The sequence below is a fragment of the Mytilus trossulus genome, chromosome 2 (genome assembly GCF_036588685.1).
Source record: "Mytilus trossulus isolate FHL-02 chromosome 2, PNRI_Mtr1.1.1.hap1, whole genome shotgun sequence".
NCBI classification, from domain to species: domain Eukaryota; kingdom Metazoa; phylum Mollusca; class Bivalvia; order Mytilida; family Mytilidae; genus Mytilus; species Mytilus trossulus.
In genome coordinates this window covers 97430182-97450358 of record NC_086374.1, presented here as the reverse complement: position 1 = coordinate 97450358, position 20177 = coordinate 97430182, and the positions used below count along the sequence as shown (strand labels likewise).

General features: G+C 33.2%; 2 protein-coding genes across 2 annotated transcripts in view; both read right to left on the bottom strand.

Annotated features, from left to right (window-relative positions):
* Nucleotides 1-241: 241 nt before the first annotated feature.
* Nucleotides 242-17050, bottom strand: LOC134708636 (angiopoietin-4-like). The gene is made up of 5 exons (XM_063569283.1): nt 16864-17050; nt 7410-7570; nt 5747-5843; nt 2460-2624; nt 242-483 (listed from the first exon to the last, which is right to left on the bottom strand). The coding sequence occupies exons 1-5, from the start codon at nt 17048-17050 to the stop codon at nt 242-244; spliced, it is 852 nt and encodes a 283-aa protein (XP_063425353.1).
* Nucleotides 14739-20177, bottom strand: part of LOC134708635 (uncharacterized) — a 61350-nt gene continuing 55911 nt past the window's right edge. The window contains exons 12-13 of the mRNA XM_063569282.1: nt 16864-17028; nt 14739-15039 (exon numbers count right to left, since the gene is read on the bottom strand). Coding sequence (XP_063425352.1) covers nt 14792-15039; nt 16864-17028 — 413 coding nt within the window. The 3' untranslated portion in view covers nt 14739-14791. The remainder of the gene's footprint in view (nt 15040-16863; nt 17029-20177) is intronic.

Below are 20177 nucleotides of genomic sequence, written 5' to 3'. Positions count from 1 at the left end.
TTGATGACTTTTATTGAAATGTCATACACCAACGGCAGGAACAGCTTTGAAAATAGCAATCAAAAGAGTTATTTCAAACTTATATAGTTAAGCTGAAGAAAGGATAATACATTTGTAGTTTTAAAAACTAGAAATATAATTGACTGTTCATATGATCCAAACTGTAATTGAGTTCCATTCAATTTTTATCAAACATGATCTGAACGCTATGACACTTGTGATCATCGGGGTTCTTACCAAATTATCGAACCATCATATAAATGGTTTTCAAAGACTCTCGAGATCCTGCAAATTTCCACCAGTGACATGAATCGTCGGAATTAATCCCAGAACTGTAATAGTATCCATTTAGATCGGAACCACCGCAATCACTAAACCAAAAGCCTCCCTTATGGTACTGCGGATTACAAGATCCACTCCAGACATCATTATCGGTACCAAATGTACTAAATTTATATCCTACCTGCCTTAACAGACTGTTACCTGTAAAAATGTTAGATTTATTACAACAAAATAAGAGCCGGCTCTTAATATCGGCAGAAAAATATACATACATGATGGTGTAAATAACCTCTCTGAATTTTAAACTATTGCTTTATAAGTATACTCATATGCAAATATGTAACGTTATTGGACTATAAACTATATAGTTTTGTATTTCTAAAACAACAAAAAATGTTGAAATATTGGTTTTTGAATTTAACATCATCCTTTAACTCTACTTTCCGCTATATAGAGGATGTTCTTTCACAAAATAATTCACAATTTGGTGACTATGTGGAACGCATCTATCCCATTGAACTAGAGATAAAGGATACTACATATACAGTTAAGTCGGCTTCATATTTTGACTTACATCTAGAAATTTACAATGAGATCGGTTGAAAACAAAACTTTACGACAAAAGAGATGATTTCAGCTTTCGAATTGTGAACTTTCCCTTTCTAAGTAGCAGCATTCCAGCAGCACCTGCATACGGGGTATACATCTCCCAATTGGTACGATATTCCGGTGCTTGCATTTCCTATCACGATTTTCTTAATAGTGCTACTCACAAGGAAGCTATTAAACCAAGAGTTTCAAATGGTGAAGTTGAAATCATCCCTTCGTAAATTTTACGGACGCCATCACGAGTTGATTGACCGTTATGGAATAACCGTTTCGCAAATGATATCGGATATGTTCCTTACATCGTAAGACTCGTAACTACAACCCCTTCCCTTTCATGAATATGACCTACCGAATTAGACTATTTACCGGATTTGATATCACATAAGCAACACGACGGGTGCCACATGTGGAGCAGGATCTGATTACCCTTCCGGAGCACCTGAGATCACCCCTAGTTTTTTGTGAGGTTCATGTTGTTTATTCTTTGGTTTTCTATGTTGTGTCATGTGTACTATTGTTTGTATGCTTCTTTAACTCTACTTTCCGCTATATAGATGATGTTCTTTCACAAAATAATTCACAATTTGGTGACTATGTGGAACGCATCTATCCCATTGAACTAGAGATAAAGGATACTACATATACAGTTAAGTCGGCTTCATATCTTGACTAACATCTAGAAATTGACAATGAGATCGGTTGAAAACAAAACTTTACGACAAAAGAGAGGATTTCAGCTTTCCAATTGTGAACTTTCCCTTTCTAAGTAGCAGCATTCCAGCAGCACCCGTATACGTGGTATATATCTCCCAATTGATACGATATTCCCGTGCTTGCATTTCCTATCATGATTTTCTTAATAGTGCTGCTCACAAGGAAGCTATTAAACCAAGAGTTTCAAATGGTGAAGTTGAAATCATCCCTTCGTAAATTTTACGGACGCCATCACGAGTTGATTGACCGTTATGGGATAACCGTTTCGCAAATAATATCGGATATGTTCCTTACGTCGTAAGACTCGTAACTACAACCCCTTCCCTTTCATGAATATGACCTACCGAATTAAACTATTTACCGGATTTGATATCACATAAGCAATACGACGGGTGCCACATGTGGAGCAGATCTGATTACCCTTCCGGAGCACCTGAGATCACCCCTAGTTTTTGGTGAGGTTCATGTTGTTTATTCTTTGGTTTTCTATGTTGTGTCATGTGTACTATTGTTTGTATGTTTGTCTTTTTCATTTTTAGCCATGGCGTTGTCAGTTTGTTTTAGATTTATGAGTTTGACTGTCCCTTTGGTATCTTTCGTCCCTCTTTTTTTAAGTTATCGTGGGTTTAGAAAAGAAAAAAGATAATAAGTTTTTAATATTACAAATATTTTGTGTTAGTAGATACTTGACTTTTATGTTCAAAACATAACGTTGTATTGCGACGAAGATACTTATTTATTATTGAAGACATTATCATTACCTCTTGCTGTTCTGTTGACTTGTTCGTTTTATGAAAAAAACTGTATCATTGATGTTTGACTAACATTTCATATATTTGAATCGCTGGACTTACCTGCTGAGCCACTGTATTCCGATAAGTGAAGCCTATAGTTGTCGTTCTTAGAGCCGATATAAAAGTCAGTATAATGAGCATACTTCCATACACCATCCCAGGACTGCATCAAAATAAGCAATTCATTTCCTCTAGAAAGTGTCAAATGGTACAAAGCCTCATTCCCTTTAAGAGAAAATCAAATTGGAGTAGTTTACATAAATGATAATATGAGCAACAAAAAAAAAACAACAACAGAAATAGTCCCAGGCTCATAATTTTGAACGTCAGACGCAAAAACTAAAATAGAACGAAATTGTAAAACTAATAACGAAGGTAATGAGCATACACCTTATCGCTATTTGTCTGCCATTTCTGGACATCACACATGTTCCCTTAATATTTTGACGCCACAATGGAAAAGTGATTGTTGTATGACGTCAATAGGTCAAGTCGGACAGACGCTCGAGTCAACTGGGAATAGTGATATGGGGAATTGAGGACCTTAAATTAAAAAAAAATTAAATTGCCGAATACAGCTTATGTAATTACTCACCAATTACACTATGTTAATAATTTAGTCTCCAGACGCTGGTTTGGAATACATAAGACCCATCAGTGACGCTCGACTCAAAACAGTTGCAAAGCCATTTCATATATTTAAAAGAAGTTAAACAACATAATTTACCGTGTCAAGACAAACATGCAACCACTGGTTTATGTATTCTTGGAGTAGTGTGTAAACAGGAACAATTAGTTGGTTAATATCATCATGTAGATTACTATTCAAGTCAGCAAAGAAGTGCTGACCACTGAATTGGTGCCATACTCAGAATGGAAACCTTCCCCCAAACTGTCACAGGTCAAGTAGTTGTAAATGAATCCATCAAAGATAACAGTCTTGATTGTAGTTCGTTTAGATGGTGCGACTGTTTCTTTTAATATCATTTGCTCAATGAGAAGAACATAATTTGAATGTTCATTTCCATTAGGTATTCTACATAAACATTGTTGTACACACACTTGTAATCTACCTCATCAGACCTGAACGTCAGGATTAACATGATTAAAACGATAAATTTGAATAAATGTTCAACTAGTACAGTGTGTTGTGTAACTTAAAACTAAAAGAGGGCACTCAAACACCATATGTAAAAGAAACAACGAACTGACAAGATAAAGAAGCAAACAGGTCCACAAAATGTGACACAATTAGATTTAAGCAGCTAGAATTCAAGGGAAAACATGGTGTTCCGGAATGGTCAGCAGTCTTTATAACTAAAAATACGACTATATTTAGTGACAATTTGAATGTTTTTAATCAACTTATAGAAGTTCCTGTGTATGTTTCTTGTACAAAAGCATGCATGTCAACGTATATTTTCGTTTCTTGCTTTATCAAGTGTGTAGAATATATACGCTATCGTGTTTTACCTCTAAATTGAAGAGTTCAAGTGCTACCATTGGTAAAGAATAATGTATTTTGAGTGGGCTTGACTTTAATCTACCGATAGATGGCGCAACATTGTTATCACATATGATGGCTTAATCTGCTAAAGGGTGGAAAGAGGGAAGCGGATCATAACACTGGGCTGGCGAAGATAATTTAAGCCGTATTGGGCACATTTTTTTTTAAATTTTGGGTTCCCAATTCTTGTCAACTTTGTACTTGTTTGGCCATATAGGTATTTTGATCTGAGCGTTACTGGTGAGTCTTATGTAGAAGAATGGCGCCTCTGGCGTATTGAATTATAATCCTTAAACATTTGATAACTTTTTACATTATTACAACTGTTTCTGAACAAATATCACATAGAAGCTTTATTTTGTATCGACAACATATGTTTTATGTTTGGTAGAGGTCGTTGGTGTATTTTATGGAAACAAACTACTCTTGTCCAATTCTTTAATTGCATGAAGTAAATGATGTAATAAATTAGCAATATATTTTGTAGAAGAGATAAACTTTGGAAAAATACAAAACATGCAAAAATTTATGATAAAAGAGATGATTTTTTCATTTCCTATCGTTAATTATCCATTTTTAGATATTGACCTTCCCTTGTCACCATCTTATGGTGTTTATATATCTCAACTTGCACGATACGCTCGTGTATGTAACAACGTATTAGATTATAGCGACAGAAGTTTATGTATTACTGAAAAGTTATTACACCAGGGTTTTCGATATCACAAACTAGTCAAACCTTTTACTAAATTTTAGCATCGGTATAAGGAAATAATTCGTAAATATAAATCAACATGCAGACATCTTATACGTTCAGGTATTTCACATCCAATATTTTATGGTAATATTCTTTACAAAGCACAAAAATGTCAGTATTCACCTGAAAAGCTTACAAAACCTTTAAACTGACTTATTAAGAAGGGATAGAGTTACGATACTATTGTCAGGTCATTAATGATCGCATATTTTGGCTTTAATATTGATTCACTTATAGGGTCTTTCCATCAAAACTAAATACATTTATTTAAAAAAACAGTTGTTGGCATGACACGGGTTATGTTCTTCTCATATATTTTATGAAAGTTACTGCTAAACCCCTAATGGGAGGGATTGTGCCTGATATGCATTTGATGAAGACATAATCTTTCAATCAGTTTAATTGAGGTCTAGAGCTCGAATGTCAGTTAACTGCTAGTAGTTAATTGTTGTTATCTATGTATTATTATCATTGGCTAGAGGTATAGGAGAGGGTTGAAATCTCATGAACATATTTAACCCCGCCGCAATTGTAAGCCTGTACCAAGTTAGGAACCTTTGGCCTTTGTTAGTCTTGTAATATTTCAAATTTTAGTTTCTTGTGTATAATTCGGAGTTAAGTATGACGTCCTTTATCACTGTACTAGTATACATATTTTAAGGGCCAGTTGAAAGACGCCTACCGGTGCAGGTGTTTCTCGCTACATTGAAGACCCATTGGTGGACTTCGGCTGTTGTTTGATCTATAGTCGGGTTGTTGTCGCTTTGACACATTCCCCATTTCCTTTCTCAATCTTATTTTTTTATGATAAATCAGTAGCCGAGAGATACTGAGTAAAGTACTGGTTTTGTATTTCAACATGTGTTAAATTATACTAAAACAAAAACATACAAGGTATATATCTTAGTTAGAAGTTAAAGTGAATGATTTGATTCATATGTTAGTTCAAGGTTTGGTAATTCAAGCAGTTTCCATCTTTTTTATCTTTGATTTGCCTGAAATATTTATATAATCATTCTCATAAATGTTAAAAAAAGAAGACATTAGTAGTTATCATGTGGTGATATGCACTACTAGACAAACCTATCCAGTATTCTGTTGTAGGATCACCAAAGCCATGTTCATAGTCCGACCACCTTCGATAAAAATCCACAGAACCGTCTTTCCTTCGTTGGAATACCTGAAATGTCATATCTCAACAACTGTCTATATAAATCATATATGCAAATGCAATAGCACTAATACTACAAACATTAAGGAGGGGTTCTTTTAATAATGATTACTAGCAGTAGACGGTGGAACTGTCGTACATTTACAATTAGGATGGCATTTACACCTACATATAGCGTTTACAACGTTAGATCGTCTCAAATTGTAAATATTTCTCGTCGCTTCAGAGAAAAAGCTCAGGTGCCTGTAATTCACATATGATTCAGTGGTTGTCGTTTGTTTATTTTTTTTTTTCGTTCATTTTTTTACATAAATAAGGCCGTTAGCTTTTCTTGTTTGAATTGTTTTTCATTGTCTCATCAAAGCCTTATATAGCTGACTATGCGGTATGGGCTTTACTCATTGTTGAAGGTCATACAGTGACCTATAGTTGTTAATGTCTGTTTCATTTTGGTCTCTTGTGGACAGTTGTCTCATTGGCATTCATACTACATATTCTTTTTTTATATTAATATAGTTTAAACAACAAAGTATTTAGCAATGTTTTACACATTGATGATTGTGAGATGTGTAAGCCTTTTGAATATACTGTTCATTTACGGAGATTGATAGAATTGACAAATGCAATATCAATAAAATTGAATTCTTATATGTATATGTTTCCGTTAACAAAAATCAAATATAAATACCGGACGTTTTAAAGCTTCTTGTACGCATTAAAACGAATAATACTACATTGGAAGAAAAATTTATAGCCAAAAAATGCGTTTTAAAAAAATATTAAATTATATAGTACGACTGATATTATCAAAATTTGGAAAAAAAACGGAAAAGCCAAAACAGTATCGTATGCATAGAGCTTTCATGGTTAACAAAAAATAACCGAATTTGTCCTATTAGAACCGAAGTAATTCATGGCAGCCGTAGTTTTGTATTTATTTAATAATTGGTTGGGCATTAATATTCTTATCTAACCCCTCGCTAACGCTCATATTTGTCCATGTTTTAAATTATGCAAGCTTCTCATCATTGCTGTACCTCTTTCAAAATCAAAGACCTTAATATTATTTCAATCAACAACCAAAGGCTTTCCAGCTTGATGAGACTGCTTTCTTAAGGTGACATATTAGATCGTTTAATACGCTAACAAGTGATTAAAGTTTTCTGAAATGTATCCTCGGTATTTCACCGATGCTTCAACTGTCTAAGTTGATGATAGAATAACCGTTTTAAAAGTTGGCACGTCCGAAGCAATTTAATGGATTTGTCTTCATATAAGATGTTTTTCTTATTTAAAGTTGAGTCTCAGATACTTCATTGGTTTTGAACTTGCATTAAAATCTTCAAATACTCTCAGCTCGGTACTTTGTGTGTCATGTCTTTATAATGTTTGTGTTGTTTTCATAGAGATGAGAGAGCTTTGGGTGATACTCATATACTTTTGGCGTTGATGTGAATCCCTCAGTTGTTTTGTTTTTTAATTTTCGTATGTATATTTGGGGGTTTATAAGATTTCAGCATTGGTGCCTTTATATCACAGCTATGGTTATTATTACATATATATATATATACTCACTGTCCATCGACCCTCTAGTGTATGTAGGTCACACCAAACATCTTTTTGGATGTTAACAGAAGGGTGAATAGTGTACACACCACTACACGAATGACCTTGAGATTGAACTTCAGAACAATTTTTTGCTTTGGTAATTGGTGTCACGGTCTTGCAGACTGTTACTGTGAAAATAATAGTTTTGATATGTAGGTTATCATAACTATCGATATAAAAATATTGGATTTACAATACAGTTTCTCTAGTTAGTAACTGAAAACAGGCTTGTGTTCAATCTCTTAGCAACTACTTAGGGCTTCGTAGATTTATAACTATTGAACATGTAGCTATCCCAGCTTCTATACATATAAAGATAGCAGCTAGGCTAGCTACTTGTTTAGTGGACAAAATTTACGTAGCCGCTACGATATTGAATGCAACCCATGTATGGGTTTTATAATATGATACGGTCTTTATGTGTTATAGAAGGCAATGTCCACTTTATCTCGTTAAACCTTTGGTAATCAGATACATATCAAATTGCAGGAAATCGTAAAATTTAAAACATGGCTGTCTTAGTTTACATCGTGGATGCCGCAAAGAAATTGTTGTAAAAATTTTTGTTTAAAGATTCAATGATTCTTTGCATTTTATGTTGATTTTTCTCATCATTGATTCTGTTAATGTCAAGACTTCGTCATCGGTGATACCTAAAGTGCAGTAGATATGCTCGGAAATATAGCTCTAAATATAAAAAAGAAGATGTCGTATGATTGCCAATGAGACAACTAAGGTTACTTGTATGTTATTTTCAAAGTTTATTGATAACACAAAATTTGAATAAATTGCATCAGATGCCAAAATTTATATATTCTTGTAATCGTTAGCTAAAACAAATACATTGTATTTCCAATTAATTTTTGAAACATGAAAGACATGTTACAAATTTTATGTTCCATTGGGCTTCGACGATAAAATGAAACCACAAATTGGAACCTCTTAAACAAGATGAAACAAGAGTAACAATTTCTGTAAAAAAAAACCAATGAAGTAGTTAATAGATTACCTTAGACGTATTTGGCACAACTTTTTGGAATTTTGGATCCTCAATGCTCTTCAACTTCGTACTAGTTTGACATAATAAACATTTTGACATGAGCGTCACTGAAGAGTCTTTTGAAGACGAAACGCGTGTCTGACGTACTAAATTTTAATCCTGGTACCTTTAATACCTATCAGTGCAGAGACAGTTTCAATTGGTCAATAGGAACTTATATATAATCTACATTATGTGTAATTAAAAAAAATATTTAACGAAAACTGTTATTAAAAAAAACATATTTATTTAACAGTGATTTTGAACTGTAATGTATTACGGATTTTGAACTGTATTTTTTTTTGTAAATTTTGTTTAATGCAATTGTATTCTTTATCATAAGACATACATATTATATTTATGTACACAGTGTTGAATAGAGTAAGTCAATGCATATACATGTATATGAAACCCCAAAATGTTTTAAGGTCAAGTTACAGTAAATGGGCTATGTCACAGATTTCTGTAAAATTTGGCATACAACTCTGGCTCGATAAACTTCAACTGAAAATCGAAAAATATTGCATTTATCTCAGTTATCATTTGAAATATTACTGATTGAATTCTTACAAAATGGGTGAACATTTGTATAGAAAGCACATAAAATCGGCGAAAACCTTTCTAAAATTTGTCTTTAAATCGCCAAATCTCTAATTCTACTCCATAGACTTTTCTTAAAAAACTGTTGTTGATATATAAATTTTCGTTATAATGATGACAAATAAAGACAGGGTCACTAACTTCGTTTTTACGGTATACATTTTTTAAAGTTGCGTTCTTTGTGAAAAAATTCAACAATAATCGTAACGTTATCGCGTTTCAGGCCGTAAAACGTTGATTTTTGACGTTTTTCACTACCAACAAGGTAACAAATTGTTTATTAGAAAAAAAACGAAGTCGTTGACCCTATGATTATTTTATATGATTAAAACAGATATTTATGTGTCAACACTATATAGTTTTTTAAGAATAATCTATGGAGTAGAATTAGAGATTTGGCGATTTTAAGACAAATTTAAGAAGGTTTTTCGCCGATTTTGTGTGCTTTCCATACAAATATTCACCCATATTAAAAGAAATCAATCTTCATTTTTTCAGATAATAAAAGAGATAAATGTATTATTTTTTTCGATTTTCAGTTGAAGTTCATCGAGCCAAGGTTGTATACAAATGTTTAGCAAAATCTGCGACATAGCCCATTTACTGTTCCTTGACCTTAAACAAATGTTTAACGATAATTTTAATCAATCATTGATTTTCGACACTTTCATCTTATTCTTTTTAATTTTTGAATTCCATTTTAAGTACAATAGGGTATTTAAACTTAAAAAACCTAGCTGTCACTTCCTATTTGCGAGTTTATTCAATAATTGATGAGGGTTTTGATTAACTATTGATTTTTTTAGACTATTTTGTTAAAAGTAATATATCTTCCCCATTGTTTTCAATTTCATGACCAAATGATATGATGTAAGAAAATAAAACAGGATAATTTGAAAAATAATAATTTAATGTCGTTTGTAAGCGTTACCAGTGCCTGGGTAACAAAAATAGAACCTTAATATGTTTGACGAGTTTTCTTTTATAATAAGTATGTTATATTCCATGGCTGTTGATTACGAAGACCTTTGAGTATACTTCTTATGTCATTTGTCACCAGATAAAGCAATTGCTTCAATGGTTTTCCTTAATTGCTATACAAGATTGTCAAGTGTAAACGAAACGCACGTCTGCCACCAAAATTAAAAACCTAAGGTGTTCCTTTTATTTTGAGTGTTTAATATTCCATGGCTGTTGATAACGAAGACTTTTGAATATACTTCCTATGCCATATGTCACCAGATGAACAAATTGATTAGATGGTTTTCATTTTAATAAGCTTTTAAAAACTTCGATAGACAGTATACAAAAACCTGTGACTGCATTATTGAAGTGTAAATTACTCATTGTCTCGTTACTCATTACTATTCCTGGGATAAGAAAATCCTTAGTTTTCCGAAAAATTCAAAGTTTTGTAAACAGGAAATTTATAAAAACGACCACATAATTGAAATTCATGTCAACACCGAAGTGCTGACTACTGGGCTGGTGCTACCCTCGGGAACGAAACTGTAGGTTGTGTCCATGGCATGAACTGTTTGAACGGATATAAAAAGAAGGAGATGCGTGTCCATAAAGTGTACTTGTGTAAAGTGTGCAAAGAAGAGAAAATGTGAACCCATGACGTGCTAATGGTTTAAGTATAATTAAGAGGAAAGAAGAAAACAAATAAGGAAAGTGAAGTCCAGATTTAGTTTTAAGAATGGAAGATGCAATAAGTGGGTTTGATCTATTGAAGCAACAACTTTAATTTGATAGTGTATCCCTATCTGTACAAGCATTCTGGCAAGTAATATTGACTGGAACATACACAATTAAGCAATAAAGCAGCGATCATACCATCAAGTTAGTAGTATTTCGATGTTTATTATCGTTATATGCGTGTATTGAATCTGTTTTCTCTTTCATTTTCTTTTCTATGATAGACCTCAATTATTTGTTTGAAATTTAGACTATGCTGTAAAATGACCAGGCGGGTAGGTAATGCCTTTTGATAGATTAGGTTTATTCGAAAACAAAGCACATAAATGAGCTCGACACAACATAAAAAATTTCTGTTTATTGAAATGTAGCAATTATAAGATGTGATATGATTGCAAATGAGACAATTGTTCACCACCGACCAAATGACATAGAAGATTTTAACTATAGGCCACCGTTCGCCCTTCAACAATGAGCAAAGCCCATACCGCATCTCTTAAAGGTTCTGAAATGACAAATATTCATCAATTCAAACGAGATGTTTTATGTTCAAAACAATGAAAAAGTAAATGTGCACGCTTCTACCTTGTGACTTGCACGTACATAATGTAGCGCATTAAAACACGTGACATAACGCAACAACATAAAAGTACTTGAAATACCTTGATAGAAGACAATAACAAAGTTACAGACTCATTACTAAGAACAGGCAGCTGTAGAATGCGGCTGGGTAAAGGTAGATTGTATATCACTTAATTATATTTATTTTATTTAAGGGTATACTTTCTGAACTGTTTTGAACGCCAACTTGTTTTATAAAAAATAATTTGAGTGTCAACTTTATAGTTTATGAAAATTAAAACACAAAATTCTAAATTCCGAGGAAAATTCAAAAGAGAAAGTCCCTAATCAAAGCGAAAATCATGAGTTTAAAACATCAAACGATTGGATAACAACTGTCATATTCCTAACTTGTATTTTCTTATCTTGAAAGTGGTGGATTAAACCTAGTTCTGAAGCTAGCTAAACCTCTCACTGGTATGACAGTCGCATCAAATTCCATTATATTTACAATAATGTGTGAACATTTACAAACAGCGTGATATGATAGGGAAAAAATGTCAAAAAGGGGTATAGCAGCCAACCTTTTGTTATAATCTTAATCACTTCAAAAACAAACAAATATATAACAAAGAAGTACAAAAAAGTACATTAAAAAAAAGTAAAGACAAGAATACAAAAATGTATCCCATCACAATAGCAAAACAAGAGAGTTAATTGGTGCACGTACCGAATTTTTTTACCGGAAATATGAAGGGTTTTGGTGTAAAATTAAGTGCAAAATATTATATAAACAGTCTTTATTTTGACATCAGATTCTGACTTCTCTTAAAGTGAATTTAACTGTGCGTATTGTTGTGCGCTTGTTTTTTTTCTACATTGGCTAGAGGTTTAGGGGTAGGGTTGAGATCGCAAAGAATATGTTTAACCTCGCCGCATTTTTGCACCTGTCCCAAGTCAGGAGTCCCTGACCTTTGGTAGTCTTGTTCAATTTAATTTTTTTTAGTTTCTTGTGTATAATTTGGAGTTTTGTATTACGTCCATTATCACTGAACTAGTATACATATTTGTTTATGGGTCAGCTAAAGGATGCCTCCGGGTGCGGGAGTTACTTACTGCATTGAGACCCATTGTTGGCCTTCGGCTGTTGTCTGCACCATGGTGTGGTTGTTGTCTCTTTTACACATTCCCAATTTCCATTTTCAATTTTATTTATATTCAGTTGACTTTAATCCTCAATTGACATTACTGATCAAATCCAAGTAGTTATGATAATACTATAAGATATAACTTAATTGTGCAGTTGATGAAATCGAATATCTTTTAAGTGCAGTTGATGAAATGGAATATTATCTAGTTCATTTTCAAGACTTGATTTTGAAACTCGTAACTATCAAAGTTGCATCTTCTGACAAAATATTGGTATTCCTCAACTCAGATCTAGAGTTAATCGCAGCCTTTCACCTTTTATGTCAAGACAACATTGATTTTAAGAACCCTCGATTCTTACTATTACAGACTTATCTACTGACAAGATATTATTTCTCCACGAGTTGTATCTCAAATATGCACTATAACGCAAACTTTAATCAGCATATCTGAAATGTAGGCCAATATAACCTTATGTTTATCAAGACCCCTGTATTATTCAAGACGCATCTAAACAAAATCTCATGAACTAGAACAGATAGAATGGGAGTCGAGGTGTAGTGGTTGGATAACCGTTTGGTTTTCCTTTACACCATTTGAGAGTGTGGTTTTGAGAAATGATGATAATCCGTCGGTGGGGGACGATAAAATTTAATTGCTGATCCGTGTTAAGAAAGAACCATATATCTTGCACATAAAAGACACTCTTGTAAATTTCGAAAAATAGAAGTATAGCTGACTATTCTGTACGAGCTTTGTTCATTGTTGAAGGCTGTACAGTGGCCTATCGTTGTTAATTGTTGTGTCATTTGGTCTCTTGTGGAGAGTTGTCTCATTGGCAATCACAAATAAATCAGACATTTTTCACGAATGAGTCGAACAGGTTGAGATATACTAACACCATTACATGTTCAAATCCTAGTTTACTCCTATCAATAATCATGAAACAAAAACACAGTCATGGCAGTGTTGATCACAATGGACAGAATTAACACAAAGTATCATTTAGACGGTCATACTTAAAAATGTGCTGTGGTCTACCTTATTCGATAGTACTAATCGATTTTTCCAGATATATTCCAATACACAACTGTTAAAACAAAGTTAAATAACAGACTCTTATTTTTTTTTCCACGTGCTTCATTGTTACCCGTTTATCTACAACACCCAAAAGTTAATTATCAGCAAAATATACCAATTACATTGCAGAATAAAAAATATTTTATTGTTTATAAGTTGTCAATTCGTAATAAATGCGTAAAACGTACACAGACAATAATTTCTCTTTCAGTATACTAAGTAATTTTCAGAAATTCATTTCATATTCCTTCAAGCAGTCTATATGGAAGAATTTTAAAGGACTAGTCTCATTCTGAACTTTTCACACAGACTTGGCCATGTCACCGCAATGCATTCGTCGTCCTCGATAGTACTTCTAACTCAGCAGTTGTTTGACGCCTGGTATTGATTGTTTGCACTTTAGGCTCTTTTGGAATTGGAATGCACTTCAACTTCGACTATGATCTTTCTTATTTATTTTGACTTTTACAATAATTTGCCCCTTGGTCCCTCTTCTATTCATACGCTAGTAAATTTACTTAAGGAATGACTGTAATATTTTTCTTCATGGTTTTATTTAATTACAAGAAATGACTGTAATATTTTTTCTGTCTTTGAAGAAATAACATAAAAAATTTGGTGCACACTGAATAATGCGCGTAGCGGATTATTAAACAGTGTGTGCACCAGATTTTTTATGTTATTTCAATTAGATATTAAAAATATTACAGTCATTTCTTATAATTAAATAAAACCATGAAGAAACGTTGATGACGTCACGGTCCCATGACTGAATAATGTATATGAGCTCATAACAAAATAACGTTAGCCAATGTACATTTATTTGCTTTATCTAAACATTTGTAACTTAAGATTTAGAAGTTATAGATAATACTGAAGAAAATATACAAACATTTGGATAAGATGTTTACCTAAAATTTAAAACAAAGGTTTTGAAATCACTTTTTTCTTAATCTTTCTTGTATGCAAATAATGTATTTTAACAGTGTAAACTGTTGTCACTGTTATAAAGTGTATACATTTAACACATATTAATGTGTGATAAAAGATAAAGTGTAAAATTCCAAAATTCCAAAATGTTAATAAACGGGAATGAATCATTAAAAATAAAAATTAAACACTTTTGTTCATTTTAAAGTAGTGGTTATGGTTATTTTTTTTCTTCACTCTCCTTGTTTCTGCACTGTGAGTCCGTATTGCAGTAGCCGTACTAACATGATTATCGAAACATCATATAGATGGTTTTCAAAGACTCTCGACGACCTTTAAATGTTATCCAGTGGCATGAATCTGATGCAACAACCCCAGAACTGTAATAAAGTCCATTCAAATCAGCACTGCAGCAATATTTAAACCAAAAGCCTCCCTTATGGTAGGTAGGATTACACCTAGAGCTCCAGAAGTCATTATCGACATCTTTTGTACTAAATTGCTGTTCCGCCTGGCCATTACTGAGCAGACTGTCACCTGCAAATAAAGGCAACAGTAGTATACTGCTGTTCGTAATTCATAAACCGATTCAGAAAAAACAACCCGGGTCTCAAATTAAAACTGAGGGAAACACATCAAATAAAACACGTAAACAGTATAAAACAACCATAAACTTATCAACTATTCTTAATATTTTACTGAAAAACAATTAATTATTAAGAGAACATTTTCATAACTCCGACTTTCTTTTCATTCGTTGGCAGCTAAACTTGGATGGTATAAAAAAAAAACTTGTTATGTCGTTTATGTACAATTTGCTGTCAGTGTATTGAAGACGAATTCCATTGTTTCTATGCGTGTCCGAAATATAAGGAAATAAACTAATCATAGATACCAGGACTAAAATATTTTACACTTACGCCAAATTTTAAGTAAAATTAATAAAGACATATAACTAGGGTATGCCTAGTGTGTTAAAACTTATTGAACTTTTCAGTTTCTAAACTTAATAAATGATTCCAATGCTTAATATGTTGAACACATCTTTTTTATTGAACATAGAATAAATTATGCCACATATACAGTTAAGTCTCTTCATATCTTATATAACAACATTAAATATTTTAAAGTAATGGAAGTTAAAAGGTTGAGATTACATGTACGCTAAAATATCATTGAACTCTTCAGTATTTTAATTTGTTACACATCTTCCTTTCTATATGTTTTTTTCACAGTTGCTTTGAAGCCCGTCTTTGATTGCTGATAAAATTGATGATTAGTGTTTGAAAATAGTTACGTAGTTCTCTTCAAAACACAACAACATAACTTTGTTTGTAAAGCCACTTAAGTACTACGTAATATCTTATAATTAGTACAGTCAAGGAATATCTAGTTCCTCATCTTTCTTTGAAATTCCTAAGGAACATAGAACATACTTATTTTACGCGCTATTTTACACCAGTAATGAAAACCTTCTATCATTTATGGGTAGACTTTACATACTAGATAAATGCAGCCGTATTTGACGTGAAACTGTTCTTATGTATCCCGTCATACTTTGAACCACACCATTATTTTATTTATTATTATTACTTTTACTGTTAAGTCTGTTTTTGTTATATTAACTTTACGTAAGTCTTCATTTATGTATGCCGTCATACGACAAAATTATTTTTATGTCTACCTGTGCGAATTTCAAACGCGCATTTTTAAACCAGTAATGAAACCTTCTATCATTATGGGTAGACTTTACATAGATAAATTCAGCCGTATAAGAAAAGCAAAATGAGAATGTTAAATTAATGTATGCCTTTTTGTGCTTCTTTGTTACATTTGTTGTTTATGTAGAGATATTAAGATGATAACACAATATTGACTGTTGTACCCCTATTTTGACATTTTTACTCTTTGAGTATGTTTGTTTTGTTCATGCATCGTTGACAATTTAATGGAATTTGATGCGACTGTCATATAAGTGAGAGGTTTAGCTAGCTATAAAACCAGGTTCAATCCACCATTTTCTACATTAGAAAATGCCTGTACCAAGTCAGGAATATGACAGTTGTTACCCATTCGTTTGATGTGTTTGGACTTTTGATTTTGCCTTTTGATTTTTGATTTTCCTTTTTGAATTTTCCTCGGAGTTCGGTATTTTTGTGTTTTTACTTTTTATAGTTATTCAAAATTGTTTTTGTGTAAGTGTCATGGTAGTATATGGGTTTTCTTTGGGGGTTTCCGGCTAAATGGTCAAGCGATCACCTCTAGCTGTATTAAAGATTCGTTTATGGTAATTAAAGGACTGCCGTCTCGTAACAGTTGAACCATGTTATGTTTTTGTGTTAGCTACACTACTGGACTTACCTGCTGTGCCACTGTATTCCGATAAGTAAAGCGTATAATTGTCGTTCTTAGGGCCGATATAAAAGTCGGTATAATGTGCATACTTCCATACACCATCCCATGTCTGCATCAAAATAAGCAATTCATTTCCACCAGCAAGTGTCAAATGGTGCAAAGCCTCATTTCCTTTACAAAAAAATATGGTCATTGTAATAATTATTTACCAAATTTATTTAGTATTGAAATATGTGTATGTTTTATATAGATTCAAACACTACACAAATTTGTTACGGTATTTCTCAATTTTAAACAGTTTAATTTTAAAGTTTAAAACGCGAGGTTTGTCGTCATACACGAGATACAATGGTCGAATTTGTTTTTCTTTGGATATTTAGACGACGATATCTTAACAAAGTTTATCCTTCCTAGCCAACAATTTGGAAAGTAGTGTTCTTTATATGTAACCGAATCAGACATGGTCGCCTTTTTTCATGACATTACAAAGAGAAATTCAAAAGAAATCTGAAAAATGGTGACGACATTATTGAATGTAAACAAATCATATGCCAGGAATAATTTTTTCTCTAGAGAAGAGAAAAACTTCTAACACTGATCTGGAAATGTGAAAATAGCCTTAAAAATAGATAAATATAGATCCTACCACTGCAGCTAATTTGATCTGGTATTCCATATCCACTCTAGACAGTTTAATTTTCAATTTTTAAACGCGAGGCTCGTCGAGGGTTTTAAATATTCAAAATTTAACTGTCGAGAGTCGATAAATATCGCATTACACAAGATTTGGTGGTGGAATCTGTTTATGTAATGATTTTCATACAATATAGGTTATTCAGAAGAAAGCAAGAAAATTCGACGTCATAATCAGACTTTCACCAATGAAGAACTTAGATCAAACGAACCATATGTTGATTTTTTTTATATACAATGGGTGAAGAAAGGGATAAATGGTCAAAGAATTAGAGAAATAGTAGTATATGACTATTCGGTGACAATTGAAGAGCTTTTACCCTTAGAACGATGTGTTTCACTACAATAATTAGTGACTTACAGTTCTCTTTCTTTACATTTTGTAAATAATATTTCTTAGCATCGTAGTTTTGCTCTCATAGAGTTCATTCGATTCGATTGATTCCTAATCTTAATTTGTAAACTATACTTCGAATCAAGATATTTTAAACAAGAAATCTACTGTTGCCATTCAGTGAAATGCAAACTGCTTAATTTATACTATTGAAATATTCCAAAAGAGCAAAATTTGCATGTCTTAAAAGATTGATGCACGATACCAAAAGGATATTCAAACTAATAGTCCGAGAAAAACTGACAACGTTGTTGCAATATAAATATGAGACCAATTGAAAAAAAACAATTGTAAATAAACGTGAGCCATATATTTCTTGAAGAAAACTAGAAATTATTGACCAAAGCAACACTACTCTTTCGTCATCTTACGTCCTTTTAAAGATAGAAAAACAAAATCAACAAAGTTAGAAACCAAATGTGAAACAACTCGCACAGGATAAACTTCATTTGTGTGCAAAATTGTACTAACAACATAATCGAATCCCAATTTAAACTTAAAAAGGGATAAAATCTATATAACCAAACTAAATCAAATGCTCAACACGAAAGAAATCACCTGTCATATTCCTAAATTGGTACTACAGGTATAAGAAAATCACCTGTCATATTCCTTAATTGGTACGACAGGTATAAGAAATAACCTGTCATATTCCTAAATTGGTACTACAGGCATTGTATTAAGGTCGACACGAATGGTTATCACCTGTCATATTCCTAAATTGGTATAACAGGCATTGTCTTAAGGTCGACACGAACGGTAATCACCTGTCATATTCCTAAATTGGTACTACAGGCATTGTCTTAAGGTTGACACGAACGGTAATCACCTGTCATATTCCTCAATTTGGTACTACAGGCATTGTTTTAAGGTCGACACGAACGGTAATCACCTGTCATTTTCCTAAATTGGTACTACAGGCCTTGTCTTAAGGTCGACACGAACGGTAATCACCTGTCATTTTCCTAAATTGGTAAAACAGGCCTTGTTTTAAGGTCGACACGAACGGTAATCACCTGTCATTTTCCTAAATTGGTACTACAGGCATTGTCTTAGGTTGACACGAACGGTAATCACCGTTCATTTTCCGTAATTGGTACTACAGGCATTGTTTTAAGGTCGACACAAACGGTAATCACCTGTCATATTCCTAAATTGGTTCTATAGGCCTTGTCTTTAGGTGTACACGAACGACAATAACCTGTCATTTTCCTAAATTGGTTCTACAGGCCTTGTCTTCAGGTCGACACAAACGGTAAACACCGTCATATTCCTAAATTGGTACTACATGCATTGCCTTAAGGTCGACACGAACGGAAATCACCTGTCATATTCCTGAATTGGTACTAGAGGCATTATCCTAAGGTCGACAAGAACGGTAATCACCTGGCATATCCCTAAATTGGTACTACAGACATTGTTTTAAGGTCGACACGAACGGTTATCACCTGTCAATTTCCTAAATTGGTACTACAGGCCTTGTCTTAAGGTCGACACGAACGGTAATCACCTGTCATTTTTCTAAATTGGTACTACAGGCAATGTTTTAAGGTCGACACGAACGGTAATCACCTATCATTTTCCTAAATTGGTATTACTTGCCTTGTCTTAGGTTGACACGAACGGTAATCACCTGTCATTTTCCTAAATTGGTACTACAGACATTGTTTTAAAGTCGACACGAACGGTAATCACCTGTCATATTCCTAAATTGGTTCTATAGGCCTTGTCTTAAGGTCAACATGAACGACAATCACCTGCCTTTTTCTTAATTTGGTTATAGGCCTTGTCTTCAGGTCAACACGAACGCTAATCACCTGTCATATTCCTAAATTGGTTCTATAGGCCTTGTCTTAAGGTCGACACGAACGGTAATCACCTGTCATTTTCCTAAATTGGTTCTACAGGCCTTGTCTTAAGGTCGACACGAACGGTTATCACCTGTCATTTTCGTAAAATTGGTACTACAGGCATTGTCTTAAGGTCGACACGAACGGTAATCACCTGTCATATTCCTAAATTGGTACTACAGGCCTTGTCTTAAGGTCGACACGAACGGTAATCACCTGTCATTTTCCTAAATTGGTACTACAGGCATTGTCTTAAGGTCGACACGAACGGTAATCATCTGTCATTTTCCTAAATTGGTACTACAGGTCTTGTCTTAAGATCGACACGAATTGTTATCACCTGTCATTTTCGCAAATTGGTACTACAGGCATTGTCTTAAGGT

Excerpts from the sequence above, each read along its gene's own strand:
- LOC134708636 (XM_063569283.1), bottom strand. The coding sequence starts at position 17,050 with ATGACCATATTTTTTTGTAAAGGAAATGAGGCTTTGCACCATTTGACA. Across the intron at positions 7,571-16,863 it reads GGAATACAGTGGCACAGCAG|TAACAGTCTGCAAGACCGTG; the intron begins GTAAGTCCAGTA and ends TTATTTTCACAG. Across the intron at positions 484-2,459 it reads GGAATACAGTGGCTCAGCAG|GTAACAGTCTGTTAAGGCAG; the intron begins GTAAGTCCAGCG and ends ACATTTTTACAG.